The following is a 25572-nucleotide window of genomic DNA, read 5'->3' as shown; positions in this document are numbered from 1 at the left end:
GAGTCTCGAGCAATCACACAATGCAATAAAGCATGCTAAATGCTGCATAGGAGTTATTGTTCTTAGTAGCAACAACTGCAATCAAGCGTTTGCGTTAACTTGCAATGAGTCTCGAGCAATCACACGATGCAATAAAGCATGCTAAATGCTGCATAGGAGTTATTGTTCTTAGTAGCAACAACTGCAATCAAGCGTTTGTGTTAACTTGCAATGAGTCTCGAGCAATCACACGATGCAATAAAATCATGCTAGATGCTGCATAGGAGTTATTGTTAATAGCAGCAACAACTGCAATCAAGCGTTTGCGTTAACTTGCAATGAGTCTCATGCAATCACACAATGCAATAAATCATGCTATATGCTGCATAGGAGTTATTTTTCAAGATTGCGCCACCCTTTGTAGCAACAACTGCAATCAAGCGTTTTGCGTTAACTTGCAATGAGTCTCGAGCAATCACGCGATGCAATAAAATCATGCTAAATGCTGCATAGGAGTTATTGTTCTTAGTAGCAACAACTGCAATCAAGCGTTTGCGTTAACTTGCAATGAGTCTCATGCAATCACACAATGCAATAAATCATGCTATATGCTGCATAGGAGTTATTTTTCCAAGTATGATATGATGCATCAAGTATGACGTTCTTGACATTATGACATTATTTCTTATTCTTTTTTTCAGGGGTCAGAAGGAGTGACCACCCGATGGCCCCCCATGTCCACAACATTGTCCAGCTTCTTTGGGTGGGATTGTTTGATTTACTTTTAGACATTTAAATTATATTATATATTATATATTATATATTATACATTGTGTCCATTAGGCTGACAAGTATTGTTTATGTGCAAAAGGAAGCAGAAAATGAGCTCATACGAATGGAAACAGAAGCGGGCGAGCCTACAGATGAAAGTAGGGTGAGTACCGGAAGTGCCCTTAAATTGCCAGAATTTTTTTTTTTACGAAAAAAAAAACTGGACCCGTGTAGATTTATGGATCAGGCCGATGTCAAGTCAAAGGACTTTCTGAACATTCAAATTGTACGACTTATATTAAAAATATAAATAATAAAATAAAATATTTTTTACAATTATATATATATATAATATATATATATTTAAAAAATATATAAATATATATATAAATGATCATATATTAAAAATAATCAAATAAAAATAATAAAAAAAAAATTGACTTATTCGGGCTGCACGGTGGAGAGTGGTTAGCGTGCAGGCCTCACAGCTAAGAGACCCGAGTTCAATTCCACCCTCGGCCATCTCTGTGTGGAGTTTGTGTGGGTTTTCTCCAGGTACTCCGGTTTCCTCCCACATTCCAAAAAAAACATGCTAGGTTAATTAGCCACTCCAAATTGTCCATAGGTATGAATGTGAGTGTGAATGGTTGTTTGTCTATATGTGCCCTGTGATTGGCCGGCCGTCTCTGTGTGGAGTTTGCATGTTTTTCGGCCGAAGACAGCTGGGATAGGCTCCAGCACCCCCAGTGACCCTCGTGAGAATAAGCGGTAGAAAATGAATGAATGAATTTTTACAATTATATATATAAATATATATATATTTAAATATAATAATATAATAATAATATAAATATATATATAAATAATAATAAATTTAAAATAATAAAATAAAAATACAAAAAATTAATTTTCTTATTCAGGCTGCACGGCGGTCGAGTGGTTAGCGTGCAGGCCTCACAGCTAGGAGACCCGAGTTCAATTCCACCCTCGGCCGTCTCTGTGTGGAGTTTGCATGTTTTTCGCCCGAAGACAGCTGGGATAGGCTCCAGCACCCCCAGTGACCCTCGTGAAAATAAGCGGTAGAAAATGAATGAATGAACTTAAATAGCCCAAATATTACCACTTCCACACGGATAGGGAGGATAACTATTAACAGTTATTTAACCTTTAACATGAACATTAATCAAACGTAATATTTTTTTCTGGGTACATGATACCATACAGCATCCGTATCAAACTTGCGCGGTGCCGCGCTGACATTAAACTTTCATATCAAGGCGGGGGCCTCAAACTGGTGTCCTGCGGGCCACATTTGGCCCGCGGGCCGCGTGTTTGAGACCCCTGTACTATAGTTTCACTGAAAATGTTAAGATTAAGATATGCCTTTATTCGTCCCTCAGTGGGGAAATATGTATTTGTAAATTTGTAAAAATATGAATTATATTGTTTTTCTTTATTATTTTTTTACAGGATGAATTCATTCACTATTTATTGGAAGGCACTAGAAATGTATCTCCCGCTCTTGCCGTGGAAAACAGTGACGTAATCAGTCGCATCATCAGCTGCAGTACCGCCATTCTTTACATCTCCGTGAACAAATGTGACCTCCACACAAATCCCAACCCAAGCGTAAGTTGTGAAGAATCCACCACCAATCCCGTTCCCGTTCCCGTTCCCGTTCCAATATGCTCCTGTATTCCTGACCCTATCCCAGTCTTTATTTGAGGACATATTTGAGATTATTCGCACCATTTCGTTGCTGCTGGGTTCGGCAACAACGCAGAGAATCGTCATGAAGCACTCGACGGGCACCGTCTATCAGAGCAGGTTTGGTCCTCGAGTTTGTTCCCATCTTTGATGAGCATGAGATCATCCATCCAGACTGGCCACAATAAAAGGCCGGTCCAAAACAGTGTTGTTTTTTCGTCAACGGTGGCGAAACTTTTTTTTTTTTACGGGGCGAGCTTATGACTTTATATCCACAATATTTGGACTTTATTTCCATAATATTCTGACAAAATAAACTTTAGTTTAGTTTAGGGTTTTGGGTTTTGGGTTTTGGGTTTTGGGTTTTGGGTTTTGGGTTTTGGGTTTTGGGTTTTGGGTTTAGGGTTTAGGGTTTAGGGTTTAGGGTTTAGGGTTTAGGGTTTAGGGTTTAGGGTTTAGGGTTTAGGGTTTAGGGTTTAGGGTTTTGGGTTTTGGGTTTTGGGTTTTGGGTTTTGGGTTTTGGGTTTTGGGTTTTGGGTTTTGGGTTTTGGGTTTTGGGTTTTGGGTTTTGGGTTGTGGGTTGTGGGTTGTGGGTTGTGGGTTGTGGGTTGTGGGTTGTGGGTTGTGGGTTGTGGGTTGTGGGTTGTGGGTTGTGGGTTGTGGGTTGTGGGTTGTGGGTTGTGGGTTGTGGGTTTTGGGTTTTGGGTTTTGGGTTTTGGGTTTTGGGTTTTGGGTTTTGGGTTTTGGGTTTTGGGTTTTGGGTTGTGGGTTGTGGGTTGTGGGTTGTGGGTTGTGGGTTGTGGGTTGTGGGTTGTGGGTTGTGGGTTGTGGGTTGTGGGTTGTGGGTTGTGGGTTGTGGGTTTTGGGTTTTGGGTTTTGGGTTTTGGGTTTTGGGTTTTGGGTTTTGGGTTGTGGGTTGTGGGTTGTGGGTTGTGGGTTGTGGGTTGTGGGTTGTGGGTTGTGGGTTGTGGGTTGTGGGTTGTGGGTTGTGGGTTGTGGGTTGTGGGTTGTGGGTTTTGGGTTTTGGGTTTTGGGTTTTGGGTTTTGGGTTTTGGGTTTAGGGTTTAGGGTCGAGGGTCGAGGGTCGAGGGTCGAGGGTCGAGGGTCGAGGGTCTAGGGTTTTGGGTTTTGGGTTTTGGGTTTAGGGTTTAGGGTTTAGGGTTTAGGGTTTAGGGTTTAGGGTTTAGGGTTTTGGGTTTTGGGTTTAGGGTTTAGGGTTTAGGGTTTTGGGTTTAGGGTTTAGGGTTTAGGGTTTTGGGTTTTGGGTTTTGGGTTTAGGGTTTAGGGTTTGGTTGAATTTTTTTTTCTCCGAATATCACATTGTAATTTTTTTACTATTTTTGGGTACAATTTTTAAGATGTGCGATGGGCCAAAAAAAACCCAAAACCCAATAAACAGCCAGGGGCCCACTTTGGACAGCCCTTAATTAGAGAATAAAATAACAGAAACCATCCATTCATCCAATTTTGGTCCCCATCCATTCCTGGTAAACAACATTTGAGAGCCTGCGTAGATTCCGCTCATGAAAGATAGAAACAAAAACAAAGACGTTAACACTTAAAAATTGCAGTTCTAGTTGTACTTTTCACTTCCTTCACTCAGTCACACACCCGAAGACCTCGGTAACGTAATTCTGGGCTCAGTGGAAGACGGCGAGTACATCATCATGCCGCCATATTCCGTTCTCCAAAAGCACATTGGCCAGTACCGAAGACTCTTGGCTCAGGTTTGTGTACCATATCTGTCACCTTGTGTGGTTTTTGTCTGATGCGGTTCTTCTTCTTAGATGGTGACATTCTCCGAGAATCCGCATCCGTCTGACGATAACATCAGCGGAACAGTTTGCAGTCTTATATTGAACGACGGAGTGTCAGATGTCGAGTTGGTCAACCTCACGCAGATGATAGAGGTACAGCTATGCTAGGAAAACTTTCATAGTATTTCTTTATCGGTAACAATTTGGGATTCATGGGATTTTCCCGACATTTTGTTCAAAAATATCCGCTCAGATATTCATGCCCCGCCCCAACGCTCCACCGCCAACCAACCACACGGTCAAACTGGACGAAAATTCAAAGGCGCTAACCACGTTCAACGTCTCGGACCCCAACGTGACCGTCGTTATCAGAGTGGAACCCAATCGAAACGTGTCTTTGGTTCTTACGCTGTCTCAAGGGTCACCTCCTAATTCCAGCTACTTTGCCAACACCACCATCCTCAGCCAAACAGGTAACACATACAGCCAATCACAGGGCACATATATAGACAAACAACCATTCACACTCACATTTTATACCTATGGACAATTTTGGAGTCGCTAATTAACTTGGCATGTTTTTGGAATGTGGGAGGAAACCGGAGTACCCGGAGAAAAACCCACGCAAACTCCACACAGAGATGAACGAGGGTGGAATTTGAACTCGGGTCTCCTAGCTGTGAGGCCTGCGCACTAACCACTCAACCACCGTGTAGCCACATTTTTATCATTACAGTATAAAAAAAAACTGTTTACGACCTTGTATCAGAGCCCTCTAGCCATGAAATAACACCCCTATAGTCACCGTTACTCTCCTACCAGACAATATAGTAGACATTAGGCAGCCAATCACAGGGCACATATAGACAAACAACCATTCACACTCACATTTTATACTAATAATTTGGAGTCGCAAATTAACCTAGCATGTTTTTGGAATGTGGGAGGAAACCGGAGTACCCGGAGAAAACCCACGCATGCACGGGGAGAACATGCAAACTCCACACAGAGATGGCCGAGGGCGGAATCGAACCCGGGTCTCCTAGCTGTGTGGACTGTGTGCTGACCACTCGGCCTAAAATGTATCAAATAACTTTAATTTGTCATGACTATTTTTGAAAGATGTGATAATTCATTAAAACGGACTGAACGAGTATTTGTCGAGTCAGTTCGTTCACTCATGTTCACGTACGTTCCGACTCAACTGCGCAACAACACGTGATGACTAGTGGTGTCTCGGTCATGAACGAACGGGTCCAAAAAACTAGTTCTTTTTTTGGGAACGGAATGAACTGACTCTCCAGCCAATCAAAATAAAGCATTTGCAACTGAACGGACTGAACGAGTATTTGTCGGTTCAGTTCGTTCACTCATGTTCACGTTCATTCTGACTCAACTGCGCAACAACACGTGATGAATAGTGGTGTCGATGTCTCGGTCATGAACGAACGGATCCAAAAAAATAGTTCTTTTTCTGTGAACGGAATGAACTGACTCTCCAGCCAATCAAAATAAAGCATTTGCAACTGAACGGACTGAACGAGTATTTGTCGGGTCAGTTCGTTCACTCATGTTCACGTTCGTTCTGACTCAACTGCGCAACAACACGTGATGAATAGTGGTGTCGATGTCTCGGTCATGAACGAACGGATCCAAAAAACTAGTTATTTTTCTGTGAACGGAATGAACTGACTCTCCAGCCAATCAAAATAAAGCATTTGCAACTGAACGGACTGAACGAGTATTTGTCGAGTCACTTCATTTACTCATGTTCACGTTCATTCTGACTCAACTGCGCAACAACACGTGATGACTAGTGGTGTCTCGGTCATGAACGAACGGGTCCAAAAAACTAGTTCTTTTTCTGTGAACGGAATGAACTGACTCTCCAGCCAATCAAAATAAAGCATTTGCAACTGAACGGACTGAACGAGTATTTGTCGAGTCAGTTCATTTACTCATGTTCACGTTCATTCTGACTCAACTGCGCAACAACATGTGATGACTAGTGGTGTGTCAGTCATGAACGAACGGGTCCAAAGAACTACTTCTTTTTTTGTGAACGGAAAGTTCTTTTGACCCGTTCGTTCATGACTGACACACCACTATACAGTAGCTACTCTTAAACACCAACTGAATGCATGAATTTAAGTAAACAAATGTATAAATAAGGGCGGCACGGCGGTCGAGTGGTTAGCGCGCAGACCTCACAGCGAGGAGACCAGGGTTCAATTCCACCTTCGGCCATCTCTGTGTGGAGTTTGCATGTTTGCATGTTGCAGGTTTCCTCCCACATTCCAAAAACATGCTAGGTTAATTAGCGACTCCAAATTGTCCATAGGTATGAATGTGAGTGTGAATGGTTGTTTGTCTATATGTGCCCTGTGATTGGCTGGCCACCAGTCCAGGGTGTACCCGTGAGGAAAAAGCGGTAGAAAATGAATGTATAAATAAGTTGTTATAGCCGTTAATTATGCTGTTTTGTTTTGTTTTGCTAAGGAGGCTACCAGTGGATGATAACCCCAGAGTTGCTAGAGCAAACGCCGGGGGTGTGGTACATCAGCATCCGACTCTTCAACTCCACGTGGGAACCAGGCCTGACGCTGAGCATCACCTCTTTTATGACCAAGTGCATGTACTGGAGCGTAGACCGGCAGACTTGGAGTACAGACGGCTGCCAGGTGACGCCCCTCAACAACAACAATATCAAATATCAGTATCAAAATCACCGGTATGGTTTTTTTACCCCCAGGTCGGGGAGCAAAGCACTCAGATTCAATTACATTGTCGCTGCAACCACCTCACACTTTTCGGGGGTTCGTTCTTTGTGATGCCGAACTACGTGGACATAACGCGCACAGCTGAGTTGTTTGGGACCGTGTCGCAAAACTATGTGGTTTTGGCCCTGCTCTGTGCTTTCTTCAGCCTCTACCTGGTCACTCTCATGTGGGCTTGCTATGCCGACCGCAGGTCACGGTCCCGAGTGAGTTCATGCAAGTGTCATTGTCGTCCCTTATGGATGCTCTTATCATCTTGTTTTCTTGTTATCATATTTGTATGACTCCAATAATGGTCACGTCAGAGGAAAATGACTCTGCTGGAAGACAACCATCCATGTTCGCAGTACAACTATCTGATCAGCGTCCAGACTGGCCACCGCAAGAACGCAGGCACCACTGCTAATGTAAGTCTGAAGGGTTCTAAAGATACACAATACTGACTAAACTTGTTGGAAATATCTCATCTTAAAGGGGAACTGCCCTTTTTTGGAATTTACAATCTTAATGTGAAACACATATACATATATATATATATATATACACATATGTACACGTATATACACATATATACATACATACACACACATATATACACATATATACATACATACACACACATATATACTTACATATATACATATACACACATACATACTTACATACATATATAGATAGATATACACACATACATACTACATACATATACATACATACATATACACACATACGGATATACACATATATACATACACACATACATATATACACACATACATATATACACATATATACATACATACACACACATATATACATATAGACATATATATATACATACATATATACATATACACACATACATACAAACACACATACGTACATACATATACGTACATACATATACGTACATACATATACGTACATACATATACACACATACGTATATACACATATATACACACATACATACATATACACACATATGTACATACATATACACACATACGTATATACACACATATACATACATACACACACACATACGTATATACACATATATACATACATAGTACATACATACACATATACATACATATATACACACATACATACTTACATACATATACACACATACATATATACGTATATACACATACATACATACGTACATACATACGTATACACACATACGTATGTACACATATATACACATATATACACACATACATATATACACACATACATACATATACACACATACATACATACATATACACATATATACTTACATATATACATATACACACACATATATATATACATACATATACACACATACATACACACATACATACGTACACACATACGTACATACATATACACACATACGTATATACATATACGTATACATACATACACATATACATACATACATATATACACACATACATACTTACATACATATACACACATACATACATACATATACGTACATATATATATACATACATACATACATACATACATACACACACACACACATATATATATATACACACATATAAATACTCACACACATATATACATACATACATACATACACACATACATATAAACAAGGGCTGTCAATCGATTTGATCGCGATTAATCACATTTTTTGTCCATAGTTAACTCGCAGATGGAAATAAGTTTTTATGTCTAATAAGTTGGGGAACTCTCATTCCAATACCCGCATACAGTCCTCCAGTCTCTGACAGGCCACGTAATCCGTGATAAGTCAAACACAGCAACACACTCGATACAAATAACTCTGGCGAGTGAAGTCCACTCAGTATATACTACATCATACATCGTGCCTTCCAATTAGGTCACGGTGGCGTTGATTGGCTCGGAGGGACAAAGCGACACGCACCACCTCACAGATCCCGACAAGCCCGTGTTTGAGAGGGGAGCTTTGGATATGTTTCTGATGGCCACGCCCTTCCCACTGGGTGAAGTGCAGAACCTTAAGCTACAGCACGACAACTCTGGAGGTCGTCCATCATGGTAGGCGAGAGACCGGAGCGCAATCTCAAAGTCGAGAAAAGTCGTGTATATTTTGCGACTGGAGGTCTGATTAGGGTTTTGGACCGTTTACATACTGTTTGTAATGTTAAGGTATATAAACAAGGTGACCGTACAAGATCTTCAAACTCGACAAGTTTGGTACTTCCTTTGCGACTGCTGGGTAAGCAGCGAGCGTGGAGACGGAATGACTAAGAAAACCTTCAACGCTGCAAAGAACTGCGAGGTCGCCTGCTTCAGGTAAGGTCTTGAGATCTTCATAGCTCCGACTCGGAAGATACAACTTCTTGACTTCTTTTTTTTTTCTCTCAGGAATATTTTTCAGAACCGAACATCAACCGGTTTTAGGGATGAACATATTTGGGTGTCCATCGTGGATCCTCCCTCGCGGAGTCCGTTCACTCGGGTTCAGAGAGTTTCCTGTTGCATGAGTCTACTCCTCTGCACCATGGCCATCAATATCGCATTTTGGAACATTCCGGAGAATGAGGACTCGCCGGTGGTCTTCACTGTTGGTGAATCTTTTATTATTATTATTATTATTATTATTATTATTATTATTATTATTATTATTATTATTATTATTATTATTATTATTATTATTATTATAGAAGCACGAAATCCAAAGAAATACAGTCGGAATAGGTGTAGATTCTGGAAGATTTCGAAAGCTTCCTCTGCTGGTTATTGTGTGTAGCTCCTCTATAGGAGTCTACGACTCTATACATAATAGGCCTCCTTTAATATTTAATCTATAAAATAAAATAAAATAAAATAAAATAAAATAAAATAAAATAAAATAAAATAAAATAAAATAAAATAAAATAAAATAAAATAAAATAAAATAAAATAAAATAAAATAAAATAAAATAAAATAAAATAAAATAAAATAAAATAAAATTAAATAAAATAAAATTAAATAAAATTAAATAAAATAAAATTAAATAAAATTAAATAAAATAAAATAACCTGTGATTCGCTGGTGACCAGTTCAGGGTGCACCCTGCCTCTCGCCCAAAGACAGCTGGGATAGGCTCCAGCACCCCCGCAACCCTTGTGAAGAAAAGCAGCAGAAAATTAAATTAAATTAAATTATTAAAAAAAAAAATTCTTCATAATATTACAACTTGATTCTTGTAAATTTACAACTTTTTTCAAAATTAAATTAAATTAAATTAAATTAAATTAAATTAAATTAAATTAAATTAAATTAAATTAAATTAAATTAAATTAAATTAAATTAAATTAAATTAAATTAAATTAAATTAAATTAAATACCAGTCCAGGGTGTACCCCGCCTCTCGCCCAAAGACAGCTGGGATAGGCTCCAGCACCCCCCGTGACCTTCGTGAAGAAAAGCAGTAGAAATTAAATTAAATTAAAATAATTAAAATAATTAAATTAAATTAAATTAAATTTGTCTATATGTGCCCTGTGATTGGCTGCACCAATCCAGCATCCCTCGCGACCATCGTGAAGAAAAGCAGTAGAAAATTAAATTAAATTATTAAAAAATAATTTGTCTTCATAATATTACAACTTGATTCTTGTAAATGTACAACTTGTTTTTTCGACTTGTCTGGACAAGCGCTATAAATTATGAAATTATATACAAACTTGATATTTAAGACAAAGTCCAGGTCCAGGTCCAGGTCCTGTGCATTACACAACGTTTGCATGTCACTTCTAACTGTCCGTGTTGCTGCTACTACTACTATGCCGACCCTGCCCAGGTTCACTGCAGATCACCTGGCAGGACATCATGGTGGGCGCCGAGAGCGGTCTTCTCATGTTTCCAATAAACATTCTCATCATTACCATCTTCCGAAGCATCAGACCCCGCGTGGTTTCCAAGTCTCATAGAAACATCTCAGAGGAAACCTTGAAACAGCAGTTGGTTACCATGCCAACCATTCTAAAGGTACGTTTTGTAACTTGAATAGCATAAATTATTATTATTGTTTGAATGACTCCAGTGGATATGATTTAAGTCAATGTTTTGATTATGTACTCACATTGATTTGTTGTTTGTCTGGACAAGCGCGATAAATTAAATTAAATTAAATTAAATTAAATTAAATTAAATTAAATTAAATTAAATTAAATTAAATTAAATTAAATTAAATTAAATTAAATTAAATTAAATTAAATTAAATTAAATTAAATTAAAGTAAAGTAAAGTAAAGTAAACCAAACCAGTCCAGGGTGTACCCCGCCTCTCGCCCAAAGACAGCTGGGATAGGCTCCAGCACCCTCCGCGACCCTCGTGAAGAAAAGCAGTAGAAAATTAAATTAAATTAAATTATAAAAAAAAATAATTTTTCTTCATAATATCACAACTTGATTCTTGTAAATGTACAACTTGTTTTTCGACTTGTCTGGACAAGCGCTCTAAATTAAATTAAATTAAATTAAATTAAATTAAATTAAATTAAATTAAATTAAATTAAATTAAATTAAATTAAATTAAATTAAATTAAATTAAATTAAATTAAATTAAATTAAATTAAAATAAAAAAAATACAATACAAATACAAATAAAAAAATTACAATAAAAAAATTAAAAAATAAAAATAAAAATACAAATACAAATACAAATACAAATACAAATACAAATACAAATACAAATACAAATAAAAATAAAAATAAAAATAAAAATAAAAATAAAAATAAAAATAAAAATAAAAATAAAAATAAAAATAAAAATAAAAATAAAAATAAAAATAAAAATAAAAATAAAAATAAAAATAAAAATAAAAAATAAAAAATAAAAAACAATAAAAATAAAAATAAAAATAAAAATAAAAATTTGTCTAAAAGTGCCCTGTGATTGGCTGGCGACCAGTCCAGGGTGTACCCTTATTATTGTTTGAATGACTCCAGTGGATATGACTTAAGTCAATGTTTAGATCATGTACTCACATTGATTTGTTGTTTGTCCTTCCCAGGAAACCGAGAAGGTCCTTTTTCTGGTGAGCAGAAGCCAACGCAACAAAATGGAGACAACGCACATTTTGGAATCTGCGACTGATCTCTGCACAGCCTTGAATAAAATACATGAATTAATCCACGTTATGCAAGGTAGTACTCATACAAAGAGTGAGGAGACGTACAAAAAAAGAGCTAATATTTGTATTTTTGTGTGTGTGAAGGTGAAGCTGAGAGTGACCTTCACTGGGTTTACTGCAGTAAATTCCTCCTAGCCGCACTTTGTCACCTCCTGATGTGCCTGGAGATGTTCGCCGAGAAGAAGTTCCTGATTTCAGAGTACAAACAAGCATTAGACTTGACTAACCTTCTGGTGCGCAAAACCGATATGGTCTTCAGAAGTCACTTGGCATACTGGTTAGCTCCACTAGCTAAACGTATTAGCATGCGTTGTCGTATTATTTGTTATCTTTGTCTGATTATTCTTCTGCTGTACAGCCCGTTTCCTGTCGTGAAGAAGAAGAAGAAGCGGACGACGATGGGGTGCTGGTTACCGTGGTGGTGCGTGTTCCTTGGGTGGTTCCTGTTGCTTTCCCTCAGCGCCGTGTCCACTTTTTTCACGTTGCTCTATGGGTTTGACTACGGCAGAGGAAAGTCCATTAAGTGGATCATGTCTCTGGGGTTGTCCCTCTTCCAGAGCATCTTCATATTACAGCCTCTCAAGGTTGGTCCAAATTATGCAAATTATAGCAACCTAATATGAAAAGATGTTTTTGTGACGTGCATAATTCTCGGAATAAGTGTTTCCAAAACATGACTTACTCTGTTTTGTGGCAACGTTGACGTAGTAGTCATTCTTCCTTCCTGTTTTGCAAAAGAAAACAACCTTAAAGTATCACTCGGATATTATGAACATCCAGCAGCAACACAACATTTTGGAACAACTACAAATTTTATACAAAAAGTCAATGATTAACCTCATTAATAAATAATAAATAATAAATAATAAATAATAAATAATAAATAATAAATAATAAATAATAAATAATAAATAATAAATAATAAATAATAAATAATAAATAATAAATAATAAATAATAAATAATAAATAATAAATAATAAATAATAATAAATCATGTTCTCCCCGCACATGCGTGGGTTTTCTCCGGGTACTCCGGTTTCCTCCCACATTCCAAAAAAAACATGCTAGGTTAATTAGCGACTCCAAATTATCCATAGGTATGAATAGGTATGAGTGTGGATGGTTGTTTTTCCTCTATATGCGCCCTGTGATTGGCTAAATGAATGAAAAGCAGGTTTGTCCACCTCTGCTGGGTCCCTCCAGCTGCATCCGCTGCCTTCTGAAGCGCAGGGGCGGATGGGATATCTCTGTTTTAAAGCAAGTATCATCTGAAGTCGATACCGTCTTATTCTAGTCGATATTTTTGGAGTGGTTAGCACGCAGGCCTCACAGCTAGGAGACCCGAGTTCAATTCCACCCTCGGCCATCTCTGTGTGGAGTTTGCATGTTCTCCCCGTGCATGCGTGGGTTTTCTCCGGGTACTCCGGTTTCCTCCCACAGACTCTCGTCGCCGATAAACTTCAGTCGCTAGTCTTCTGAATGCCTTAAATTGGTTGATTTTGCCATTTATATGCTTGAAAAATGCATCATTTAGGTCAAGAATATGGACAATTTTTTGTTAATAATTTTAGAAAAACAGTACTAAGATTGTACTGTCTGTGTCTTCAGTTGTATAAGGTGATATTTGTGTATGGATAGCACAGTTCATATGATATAGTAACATTTATTTTGTATTTGCATTTCAAGGTGATTGGAGTTGCTGTCTTTTTCGCTCTGTTGCTTAAACCTGTCGCTGTGGAGGAAACTGAAGAAATTGAACAGATTTTGTCGGGTAAGGAATTATGTCTTTATGTCTTTTATATAAATTTTCCAAAAAAAAAACCCACAACTTTGTTTTGTTTCTCGTAATATTATGATTTTTTTTCAAGTATCTTTTCTGTGATACTTTTTTCTGCTACTAAAATATTATTTTTCCTCATAATATTACGTCATTCTCGTAAAATTGCGACCTTTTCTTGTTAAGATTTTTTTTCTCGATATTTTGACTTTATTCCTGTAAAAATTACAGCTGTTTTTCCAACAATTTCACATTTAAAAAAAAATAAAAATTCTTCTTATAATTACAACTTTATTCTCATAATATTTTGACTTTATTCTTGCAACCCAATTCTCCCAGAATCACCACTTTATTTGTCTCTCATATCAAAACTTATATATATATTAAATATATTATTTTTGTCCTGGTATTTCAATATTATGCAACTAAAATGACATTATTTTTCCTCATAATATAACAATTTTCTCTTAATATTTTGACTTTATTCTTGTAAAATGACACAATTTTTTAATTCTGGCATGATTCTACCTTTTTCCACAACCTAATTTTCCAAACATTATTATTTTGTTTATATGTCATAATATAATGACTTTTTAAAAAGCATCTTTTGTATTTAATATTTCAACTTTATGCTACTATAATAATTTTTTGTAAGAAAAAAATTACATTTTATTCTCTATTTTTTCTGTTTTTTTCTGTCAAAAATTATTATTTTGTTTATATGTAATAATATTATGACTTTTAAAAAAGCATATTTCAACTTTATGCTACTATAATCATTTTTTGTAAGAAAAAAATTTAATTTTTTACAAAAGATGCTTTTTTAAAAATCATAAAATTTATTTTTTTTCTCTATTTTTTTCTGTTTTATTTTATTCTTGTAAAATTACTGCTAATTATAAACATATAATTTTAAATTATATATTTAGGAAGTGGCGCGTGCCGATATAGAAAAATGTTCAACAGCGGGCAACTTTAGGAGAGTGAAATAAGTTTTTTTTTTTTTTTTGGTCACATCAATCCAGACTTCTCATTCATAATTCATAAAGTAGAGGCACCCGTTCCACTCGGCCGAGGGATGCCATGTAACCATGGTTACAGAAGAGATGGATTTCCTCCTGAGCGTGCTGTATGGTATCAACACTTGGTGCTGTGATACCGACTGACTGACTGCTGTGTCTCTTTCATTGAACAGAACAAGAAGACAAGTGCAGGCGTTACTCTGGCAGGGATTCGCTCTGAGGAGACTGCAAAACACCCTCAACCTTTTTCCTTCTGGTTCTGTCTAGCGGAATAAATTTCACATTGTGTGTGCTTCCTAGTGCATGCCGCTTAAGGATTCATGGAATGTCGAGCCAACAACTGAACTGGAGGAAGAAAATACAAGATAAAAAAATTGGCTGTAAATATGGAACGGATGCCAGTTAGCTTCACGACGCAGTATAGAAATTTACGAAAAAAAAAGATGAAAATTTACCAGAAAAAAGTAATAAATTTGCCAGAAAAATGTCACAAATTTACAGGAATAAAGTTACACATTTATGACAAAAAAGTTATACATTTCTGAGAAAAAAAAGCCATAAAAATTATTTTAAGAATAAAGTTGTAACATCATTAGAAAATGGGTCCTCAATTTATGAGAAAAAAAGTCGAAATTTTATCAGAAAAAAGTAATAAATTTGCCAGGAAAATGTCACAAATTTACAGGAATAAAGTTGCACATTTATGATAAAAAAGTTATACATTTCTGAGAAAAAAAAGCCATAAAAATTATTTCAAGAATAAAGCTGTAAATTTACAAAAATAAAGTTGTAACATCATTAGAAAATGGGTTGTAAATTTATGAGAAAAAAAGTCAAAAATATACGTGAAAAAATTTGCAAATGTAAAAAAAAAACCATCATAAATTTAGGAGAAAAAAGTCTGAAATTTACAAGAAAAATTTGCAAATGTAAAAAAAATCATAAATTTAGGAGAAAAAAGTCTGAAATTGACAAGAAAAATTTGCAAATGTAAAAAAAAATCATAAATTTAGGAGAAAAAAGTCTGAAATTCACAAGAAAAAATTGCAAATGTAAAAAAACATCATAAATTTAGGAGAAAAAAGTCTGAAATTTACAAGAAAAATTTGCAAATGTACAAAACCATCATAATTAAGGAGAAAAAAGTCTGAAATTTACAAGAAAAATTTGCAAATGTAAAAAAAAAATCATAAATTTAGGAGAAAAAAGTCTGAAATTAACAAGAAAAAATTTCAAATGTAAAAAAATCATAAATTTAGGAGGAAAAAAGTCTGAAATTGACAAGAAAAATTTGCAAATGTAAAAAAAACCATCATAAATTTAGGAGAAAAAAGTCAGAAAATCAAATTACAAAAAAAAAGTTCCCCCATTTCATAGCTGTCTCAAGCAATGCCCGCTACGAGGGAGTATTAAAATAATCAGACTTCCACAATAAAGTCTGAAATTTACAACAATCAAGTTGTAAAGACACAAGAAAATAACGTGTGCATTTACGAGAAAAAAAGTCACCAATTTAAGAAGAAAAAAAATTGCAAATGTACAAAAATAAAAAAATCTGAAATTTATGAGAAAAAATTCACATTCACAAAAAAAGTTCACATAAGTCACGGGACAATAAATTGTACAATTTGTGAGAAAAATAGTTGCAAATGTACAAAAATAAAGTAGTAAATTAAGAGAAAAAAGTCATAATATTACCTTTGTTCAAGGCCGAAGGTCACGTAAGTCCGCCTTTTTCATAGCTAAAAATAAAGAATAAAGTTGTAAATTTAAGGGAACAAGTCATAAATGTACCAGAATGATAACGCTTAATATTTTACTTTATTCTGGAAATCTCCGATTTTTTTTTCTCAATGTGACCCTAATACTCCGTCGAAAAGCTCGACTCCAACCACCATCACCAAAATATGTATAAATATATATACTATGTACATATAGTATACCAAAATATTCATATCAACCAAACAATTCCAATTGCACATTACAGTTAACCTTTGTTAGAATAATTAAAAATGTTTTACAAGTAACAGTTTAACATACATAAAACAAACAACATACATATAAATGATGAATAAAAGGTTAGTTTTAGCTCTTTTGTAAGACATGTTTGAAGAAAGGTGATCTCTGTGTAAGTCATGTCTACAAAAAAGGTAAAAGTACCATTAAATGTTGATTTATTCAGTTTATTCATAATTTATATGCATTTAGAATTGATTTATGTATGTAAAAATTATAAAAACATGTTTGGTGTTGACGTTTTTTGAGTGTCAATTGTTGTTGACATCATGCACGGATGACTTCCGGTTCCGGTCGCCATTTTGTTTATCGAACTGGGGTTCCTCTGTACATTATAAGTATTTCTGGGTTGGTTTGGACAATATAATTATAATATATTAATGTGGAACTGTATGATAGACATTATTTTGACATTATTTTGACATTATTTGTCAGCTTAGGCTAAAGCTCACCCAAGACCTTGAAACCGAGTGGAGTCTATCTTATTGTGATTATAATAAATACATTTTTGGATCTTTGAATTTACAAATTAAGTACTTAAATCAAGTACTTTTTATATGTCGTTTTTATTGGGAGAGATTTGACAAAAACCAATGAATTGTGGCAAATAAAAACACATTCAAAATAGTATCAGCAAGTGTTTGAATTGTCTGAGCGTGATACTAACCTTGAGGCTTGGACGAGTAGAACCAACGAGGTGAAGTTCAAAAATGATTTTTCAAACAAATCAGAAACGTCCAAATCCATGACAGCACAATATATATAATATTATTTAAAGACTATATTCATTTTTTGTGTATGTCCACCTCCGACTTTGAAGAGATATTAAAAAGGTTGCCTTGGTTATCGTACATACGTAGCTGTACATTAGAAACGGATTCTTTTCAGCCATCTTGAATCCCATTACCCAACAAGAAATCTCGCGATACTTTGTTGGAACATTTGTTTTCATATGTAAGCTAGTATATGGCTAATGTCCGGGTGGCTTTGTAATGACTTATTGCGGTGGCCTCAGTAGTAAAACTAGCCTTTTTTAAAAAAAAATAAAGACTAGTAAAAAACTAGCTAGTAGTCACATGTGGACTAGTGACTGGGTGTTTTAGTCACTTTAATCGCCACTTTAATTACGTTGAGCCGCCATCTAGTGGTGGCTAACAGAGTGGCTAACCATTTAACTTTTCAATCTTGGGCTCTCATAAAGTTTAGTTTTTTACTTAAACTACTTACATAATTAGGTTTAAATTCTAATCACAAATGTCCATAATGGATGCAGATGAAAATTGACATTTTTTTGCAAATAAAATGGTAATTTTTATTGTACAGGTGTCACTTTAATCGCCACTTTAATTACGTTGAGCGCCCTCTAGTGGTGGCTAACAATTTAACTTTTCAATATTGGGCTCTCACAAAGTTTATTTTTTTACTTAAACTACTTACATAATTAGCTTTAAATTCTATTCACAAATATCCATAAATGATGCAGATGAAAATTGACATTTTTTTTGCAAATAAAATGGTAATTTTTATTGTACATAGTAAAATCATCTTATAGTAATTAACAGTTTTTGGTAGTGTTTTTAACCCTCCTCCATAGTAGCTATAGTATCTTCTTATGTTGCTGTAAATTTATGAACATCCTCGATGGACACGTTTAAGGCAAACGCGGAGAACTATGACTATCAGTATTTATATGTAAAAGATATTTCATTAAAAAAAACATATGCAGCTTAAGAGCGCCATAAGAGTAACAGAAACAGGAAACCTGTGTTTTTATCAATCGTATGCGTCATGGCCGCTCACCGTGTGAAGATATACAGCAACAGAAACCTTGTAACACAAACATTGTGCAAGCTGAACCGACCTGTGCGTCTTGCTGGACGGGTTCGGGGATGAAAAGCGGCAAGAGATTACAACCATTGTTAAATTTGAAAGACCGCATTTCATTGTCACACCAAGCAAAACAAACGAGACGAGGTCACGCCAGAAAGTAAAATATATATAAAGTATCGCATTATAACATGAAGTTGAAGTACATAAGTAAGCAATCACCACCTGTTGTATATAAGGGTAAATGTATGGTTGCGTTACTTCCTACTGATGGTCTTCCAAAGCCAGAGGAACGTAACTCTTAGGTCTTCTTCTTCAGCTCCTCAAAGCGGCGGGAAAGGTCGTCAAAGTCGATGTCGTCCGAAGCGGCGGTCTTGTTGCCGTAGGATGGCGGGAGCGTGTCGGGGACAGAAGGAAGGTCTGGTAGAACTTTGTTGTCGTATATCCGTGATGAGGGAGCTACAAAAAAATGGGAAGGGAAGGACGCAAATTTTAAGTTTCGTTTTCGTCAATCTGCAGGAATCTACGTAAACACCGCTAATCTGATGCTAAGCTCCTGACCTAGCGCTGAACCCGGTTGAAGAAGAAGAAAGATACAAGATATAAAAATATGGAACGGATGCCAGTTAGCTTCACGACGCAGTATTAGGGCCACATTGGGAAGAAAATAATCTGAGATTCCAAGAATAAAGTTGGAAATTTACAAAAAAAAAGATGAAAAATTATCAGAAAAAAAGTAATAAATTTGCCACAAAAATGTCACAAATTTACAAATTTATTATGATAAAAAAAAGTTATAAATTTCTGAGAAAAAAAATCCATAAAAATTATTTCAAGAATAAACTTGTAAATTTACAAGAATAAAGTCGTAACATCATTAGAAAATGGGTCCTAAATTTATGAGAAAAAAAAGTCAAAAATATACGTGAAAAAATTAGCAAATGTAAAAAAAAAAAAAAAAAAACCATCATAAATTTAGGAGAAAAAAGTAGATAGACACAAATTTTAGTCTCTTTTTCGTCAATCTGCAGCAATCTACGTAAACGCCGCTACTCTGATGCTAACCTCCTGACCTAGCGCTGAACCCGGGGGTCGGGACAGCGCCCCCTTTCTCCTTGGAACTCACTTCTTCACATATTTTTGTATTTATTTAGTGAATTTGTTTTATATTTTATGTATTTTTTTAAACTACAGATTTAGAATTTTTATGTATTAGTAATTATTTATATTTATTTTTTATTTATTCTGATATGTATCATTAGATTATTATTATTAATTTGTATACATTTAAATATTTTCTTATATTTTCTTATATTTTAATATATTCTTAATTACATTTTAGATTTTTAAAAACTATGTTTTATTAGAAATAAAAACATTTATATAGACAAAATGTGTATATTTTGTTATGTACATTTTTATTTATTCTGATATGTATCATTAGACTATTATTATTTTGTATATATTTAAATATTTGATATTCTTAATTACATTTTAGATTTTTAAAACTATGTTTTAATATAAATAAAAACATTTATATAGACAAAATATGTATATTTTGTTATGCACATTTTAACTATTTGTTTTGAATTCTGCGGCTTTTGTTTTTTTTAACTTCCATTCTTTTTCATTTTTATATTTATTATTGAGTTTATTTTTTATATTTTATGCATTTTTAAAACCATATATTTAGAATTTTTATATTTTTGTTCGATATGTATCATTAGATTATTATTATTAATTTATATATATTTAAATATTTGATATTCTTAATTACATTTGTTTTAGATTTTTAAAAACTATGTTTTAATATAAATAAAAACATTTATACAGACAAAATATGTATATTTTGTTATGCCCATTTTAACTATTTGTTTTGAATTTTGCGGCTTTTGTTTTTTTTTTTTACTTACATTCTTTTTCATTTTTATATTTATGATTGAGTTTATTTTGTATATTTTATGTATTTTTAAAACCATATATTTAGAATTTTTTCTATTTTTTATTATTATTATTTTATTAATGTCTTTGCAGGGAAAGTGCTCTACAAATAAAAATTGATTTGATTTAACCCCCCACACACCTTAACCACCACAGATAAATTGGAGTCCTGTGTACTGTACATATACACTAGTAGTACTACTACAGTCCATACACACTCTGTAGGACTCACCTACGGCCTGGGAAGGAAGAGAGTTTTTGCCTGTTAGGTCATCGATCTGAAAGAGAAGAAGTGTCGTCTTCATCCATGGTGTTGTATTGCAGTACAGGGTACAGTACAGTATAGTACAGTACAGTAGAGTATAGTACAGTAGAGTCAAATCCATACTGCCACTTTCTGTGCACACAAAGCAGGAACTAAACCTACTCAGGCAAAAAAAAAAAGTGTAGAAATGCAGAAAAGGAAAAGTGTCAAGCTAAGTGAACCGCTCTTCCCTGAGTGACGCCCCGCCCTGTCCGTCTGTCCGTGGGGAAGAGGATGACTTACAGACTCGTACGTGGGGGGGGAAGTGGGCAGCTGGGGGGGCTGCCCTCCTCCCACCGTGTGCGGGAAGCTGTTGTAGGATCCGACGGCCGGATTGAACGCTTCCTGGAGGTAAACGACACAGTCAATGCATCCTGATTGGAGCCTAGCTTAGAAATACTATTTATAGTATTAGATATTATATTATACTATATTGTATTATATTCATGCTAAGGTATGGAAGTCAGTTTCCGCCAATCATAAAATATATACATATATCCCAGTGGTAAGTCAAAATTTCAAATTATGAGATAAAATGTCATAATTACAGGCTGCACGGCGGTCTAGTGGTTAGTGCTCAGAACTCACAGCTAGGAGACCCGAGTTCAATTCCACCCTCTGTGTGGAGTTTGAATGTTTTCCCCGGGTACTCCGGTTTCCTCCCACATTCCAAAAACATGCTAGGTTAATTAGCGACTCCAAATTGTCCATAGGTATTTCATATTTCAATATTTTTATCACATAATTAGGACATTATATCTCAATTTTATTATTTTTTTTAGCAAATATTTTAACTTTATCACATAATTATAACTTATTAATTATAGCTAATTTTCTCATAATTTTAACATTTGTCTAATTTTGATTTTTTATATCAGAATTTTTACTTTTTATGTCATATTTCAATTTTTATCGCATAATTAGGACATTATATCTCAATGTTATTATTTTTTTATCAAATATTTCAACTTTATCTCATAATTATAACTTATTATTATAGCTAATTTTCTCATAATTTTGACATTTGTCTCATTGTTTTGAATTTTTATATCACAATTTTTACTTTTTCTGTCATATTTCAATTATTTATCACATAATTAGGACATTATATCTCAATGTTATTATTTTTTATCAAATATTTCAACTTTATCTCATAGTTATAACTTATTAATTATAGCTAATTTTCTCATAAATTCAACATTTGTCTCATCATTTTGATTTTTTTATATCATAATTCTTACTTTTTATGTCATATTTCAATTTTTTATTCATAATTAGGACATTATATGTCAATTTTATTATTTTTTAATCAAATATTTCAACTTTGTCATAATTATAACTTATTAACTATAGCTAATTTTCTCATAATTTTGACATTTGTCTCATCATTTAGATTTTGTATATCAACATTTTTACTTTTTATCTCATATTTCAATTTTTGATCACATAAATAGGACATTATATTTCAATTTTATTATTTTTTTAATCGAATATTTAAACTTTCTCATAATTATAACTCATTAATTATAGCTAATTTTCTCATAATTTTGACATTTGTCTCATCATTTAGATTTTTTTATATAATAATTTTTACTTTTTATCTCATATTTCAATTTTTTATCACATAATTATAACTTTTTAAAAACTTCTTAGCTCATGATTTCGACTTCTCCTTTCATAACTTCGACTTTTGTCTCATATTTCTGACTTACCAGTGGGATATATTTTCTATCTCAGGGGCTTTCATAAAAATACATATTTCATATGCGGCAGAACATAATAATAATCTAAGAATGCTCTTACTGCTCCATTGGGAGGTAGTGGGTAGTTGAAGTGTACCGGCATGGGCATAGCCATGGGCATGGCCGGAGCAGTGAAACCACCGCCGCCGCCGCCGCCGCCACCATCACCGCCGCCTCTGCCTCCTCCGGGCTTTTTGTAATTATCTACGTCAATCAGGGTTGCTTCTTTGCCGAGACTAACCTCGGGCTGTCACGGAAAAAAGTGACGCAACAGTTAAGTAAACAAAAGATGACATCATCCTGACTAGCGACATTTTTAATGCCAACGTACCAGCACCATGGCGTCGGCATCATACGGCACGTTGTAGTTCTTGGCGATCTCAATCAGGTAACGCTCCACCAAGATCTTGGGAGGGGACTCCACGCTCATTTTGCTCATCAGCTGCAAATATCAGATTAGAATATTTTGCTTGAATATTTTTGCGTATGCGTTCTTGAGACAACGGAAAAAAAAAATTAGGAGAAAAAAAATAGAAGGACGCTCACTTCTTCACATATTTTTGTATTTATTTATTGAATTTGTTTTATATTTTATGTATTTTTTTTAAACTACCAATTTAGAATTTTTATGTATTAGTAATTCTAGTAATTATTTACATTTCTAAAAAAACATATGTATATTTATTTTGTATTTATTCTGATATGTATCATTAGATTATTATTATTAATTTGTATATATTTAAATATTTTATATTCTTACATTTTAGATTTTTTAAAACTATGTTTTAATAGAAATAAAATAATTTATATAGACAAAATATGTACCTTTTGTTATACACATTTTTATTTATTCTGATATGTATCATTAGATTATTATTATTAATTTGTATATATTTAAATATTTTATATTCTTACATTTTAGATTTTTAAAAACTATGTTTTAATAGAAATTAAATCATTTATATAGACAAAATATGTATATTTTGTTATACACATTTTTATTTATTCTGATATGTATCATTAGATTATTATTATTAATTTGTATATATTTAAATATTTTATATTCTTAATTACATTTTAGATTTTTAAAAACTATGTTTTAATATAAATAAAAACATTTATATAGACAAAATGTGTATATTTTGTTATGCACATTTTAACTATTTGTTTTGAATTCTGCGGCTTTTGTTTTTTTTTAACTTACATTCTTTTTCTTTTTTATATTTATTATTGAGTTGATTTTTTATATTTTATGCATTTTTAAAACCACATATTTAGAATTTTTATATTTTTGTTCGATATGTATCATTAGATTATTATTAATTTGTATATATTTAAATATTTGATATTCTTAATTACATTTGTTTTAGATTTTTGTTTTCATTTTTATATTTATTATTGAGTTTTTGCATTCTTGTGCCACGCAGAGACAACGAAAAATACTCACTCTTTCATTGACCGTCCCAATCTGGTTGGTCATGCATAGCTTGCCGTACTCCTTGCTGTATTTTGCACAAAGCTGTTGTGATACCTGGAAGGGGGCTCATATGATCAAAATATCAAAACTCGGGCCAATTTCTCGCCAAAAAAGTACTTACGATCTTTAACTCCGCCACCTGTGCCTCGAGGCGATGGGCTGCCCAGATAAGGGTGGACACCGCCTCCTGCAAACCTGGATCCAGCTCCCTGGTAAAAAAAAAATATTTAAACAACTGCATATTAAAAAATATATATTTACCAAAGTGATGCCCTACTTCATGGACTTAATAAGCCCGAAGCGTGTCAGCAACAATTCGCAGAAAAGCTCCAAGACCTCCATGGCTTCCACCAAATAGTCCTCCCTGATGATGTGCTCCACACGGATCCGCGCCCGCTCATCTTTTCCCGCTGACAAATAGTCTGCGATCTCCTTTCGAGCCTTTTGAGCGAGCTCGGCTACATTGCAAAATGATTGTAATGGAGAAAAATAATAATAATAATAATAAAAATAATACCCAAGATACTCACTTTTCTTTTTCTCAAGGAGTTTGAGTCTCTGGATGACAAGACGGAGGTTGACTCTTAACCTCTCCGCTTTGAAACCTATTGGCATCGCGGATTGCGATGACCTGTGGACAAGATGCCGTGAAATGACCACCCTCAGGCATAATAATAATAATAATAACAACATTAATAATCATACTAATTACATGAGGTACTGTTGGGACCATGGCTCATTTCAGCCACATTAATTAAATTATTTTATTTATTTTTTTATTTAATTATAATTAAAGCAAGAAACATTTAACTGGTTTGCTGTTTTAATTGAGCAGGCGCTAGCAGGGGTGAGTCAGTGAACGAATCGACACGGTTTTGAACGACTCCTTCACGAGTTCCAGACACACTAAGTTAGCCGATCACGTGAGCTTGACCAAACCACAGCAGCAGAACTTCAAAGTATCTAAAGGAACGTAGCTTAACTTTAGTTAGCGACGTCTAAAGGAGGGTACTTCGACAGACCGATATCATGACATTATTTACGTTTGTGTATGAACACAAAAGACGTGTAAAAGACGTGTGAATGGATCCCATTATGGCGAAGTCTCGTCTCGCTCGATGACAGAGAAAACTTGACGAACTAACTTTATATAAGACTTACTTGAAGGAGTTAAACAATATTAAATACTCACATAAAGCTAATAACAGTTCACTTCAGTAGAAAAAAGTAGACCAAAATGACTTACTTGTCTGTAGTAGGCAAGAACACAGCAACTCAGCAACTTCGCGTCTGTGTTGTTTCGATGCTTGGCTTAACTTCCGTGTTCTTCTGTTGTGAC

The 25572-nt window shown here is 34.5% G+C and overlaps 3 protein-coding genes and 1 long non-coding RNA gene across 5 annotated transcripts in view; 2 read left to right on the top strand and 2 right to left on the bottom strand.

Annotated features, from left to right (window-relative positions):
• The window catches only part of LOC131132320 (uncharacterized), a 48875-nt gene extending 30025 nt beyond the window's left edge, over positions 1-18850 (bottom strand). Inside the window, exons 1-4 of the long non-coding RNA XR_013628078.1 lie at positions 17610-18850; positions 12541-12625; positions 12228-12314; positions 11981-12027 (exon numbers count right to left, since the gene is read on the bottom strand). This is a non-coding gene — a long non-coding RNA (uncharacterized LOC131132320). The remainder of the gene's footprint in view (positions 1-11980; positions 12028-12227; positions 12315-12540; positions 12626-17609) is intronic.
• On the top strand, positions 4245-7095 carry LOC144899784 (polycystin-1-like protein 2). Its single transcript, XM_078793127.1, has 3 exons — positions 4245-4367; positions 4468-4687; positions 6714-7095. Exons 1-3 carry the CDS (start codon positions 4245-4247, stop codon positions 7043-7045), a joined length of 675 nt encoding a protein of 224 aa, XP_078649253.1. The 3' UTR covers positions 7046-7095.
• LOC131132412 (polycystin-1-like protein 2) lies at positions 7224-15404 on the top strand. The gene is made up of 9 exons (XM_078793783.1): positions 7224-7398; positions 8862-9040; positions 9152-9298; positions 9371-9573; positions 10792-10979; positions 12007-12139; positions 12211-12710; positions 13814-13898; positions 15100-15404. The coding sequence occupies exons 1-9, from the start codon at positions 7303-7305 to the stop codon at positions 15144-15146; spliced, it is 1578 nt and encodes a 525-aa protein (XP_078649909.1). The 5' UTR covers positions 7224-7302; the 3' UTR covers positions 15147-15404.
• Positions 18851-18856: 6 nt separating the features above from the next.
• Positions 18857-25565, bottom strand: LOC131132413 (IST1 homolog). 2 transcript variants are annotated; one of them, XM_058078016.2, is made up of 10 exons: positions 25480-25565; positions 24764-24864; positions 24511-24691; positions 24355-24442; positions 24204-24287; positions 23088-23198; positions 22818-23003; positions 21258-21359; positions 20943-20988; positions 18857-19228 (listed from the first exon to the last, which is right to left on the bottom strand). In XM_058078016.2, the coding sequence occupies exons 2-10, from the start codon at positions 24846-24848 to the stop codon at positions 19071-19073; spliced, it is 1041 nt and encodes a 346-aa protein (XP_057933999.2). In that variant the 5' UTR covers positions 24849-24864; positions 25480-25565; the 3' UTR covers positions 18857-19070. The 2 variants fall into 2 exon arrangements, with proteins under 2 accessions (XP_057933999.2, XP_057934000.2); XM_058078017.2 differs by having other exon boundaries at positions 22854-23003.
• Between the last annotated feature and the right edge of the window lie 7 nt (positions 25566-25572).

This window comes from Doryrhamphus excisus, linkage group LG1 (assembly GCF_037039965.1).
Source record: "Doryrhamphus excisus strain RoL-2023G ecotype Guam linkage group LG1, RoL_Dexc_Guam_v1.1, whole genome shotgun sequence".
Lineage (NCBI taxonomy): Eukaryota > Metazoa > Chordata > Actinopteri > Syngnathiformes > Syngnathidae > Doryrhamphus > Doryrhamphus excisus.
Note: the sequence above shows the minus strand (reverse complement) of the source record. Positions and strands in the feature narration are given on the sequence as shown.

Bases quoted from the DNA above. Each gene is read 5' to 3' on its own strand.
- LOC131132413 (XM_058078016.2), bottom strand. From the start codon at position 24,848: ATGCCAATAGGTTTCAAAGCGGAGAGGTTAAGAGTCAACCTCCGTCTT. The intron at 24,692-24,763 runs GTGAGTATCTTG...TTTGCAATGTAG, and splicing joins ACTCCTTGAGAAAAAGAAAA to CCGAGCTCGCTCAAAAGGCT. The intron at 23,004-23,087 runs GTACGTTGGCAT...TTTCCGTGACAG, and splicing joins ATGCCGACGCCATGGTGCTG to CCCGAGGTTAGTCTCGGCAA.
- LOC144899784 (XM_078793127.1), top strand. From the start codon at position 4,245: ATGGTGACATTCTCCGAGAATCCGCATCCGTCTGACGATAACATCAGC. The intron at 4,368-4,467 runs GTACAGCTATGC...ATATCCGCTCAG, and splicing joins ACCTCACGCAGATGATAGAG to ATATTCATGCCCCGCCCCAA. The intron at 4,688-6,713 runs GTAACACATACA...TGTTTTGCTAAG, and splicing joins CACCATCCTCAGCCAAACAG to GAGGCTACCAGTGGATGATA.
- LOC131132412 (XM_078793783.1), top strand. From the start codon at position 7,303: ATGACTCTGCTGGAAGACAACCATCCATGTTCGCAGTACAACTATCTG. The intron at 7,399-8,861 runs GTAAGTCTGAAG...CCTTCCAATTAG, and splicing joins ACGCAGGCACCACTGCTAAT to GTCACGGTGGCGTTGATTGG. The intron at 9,299-9,370 runs GTAAGGTCTTGA...TTTTTCTCTCAG, and splicing joins TGCGAGGTCGCCTGCTTCAG to GAATATTTTTCAGAACCGAA.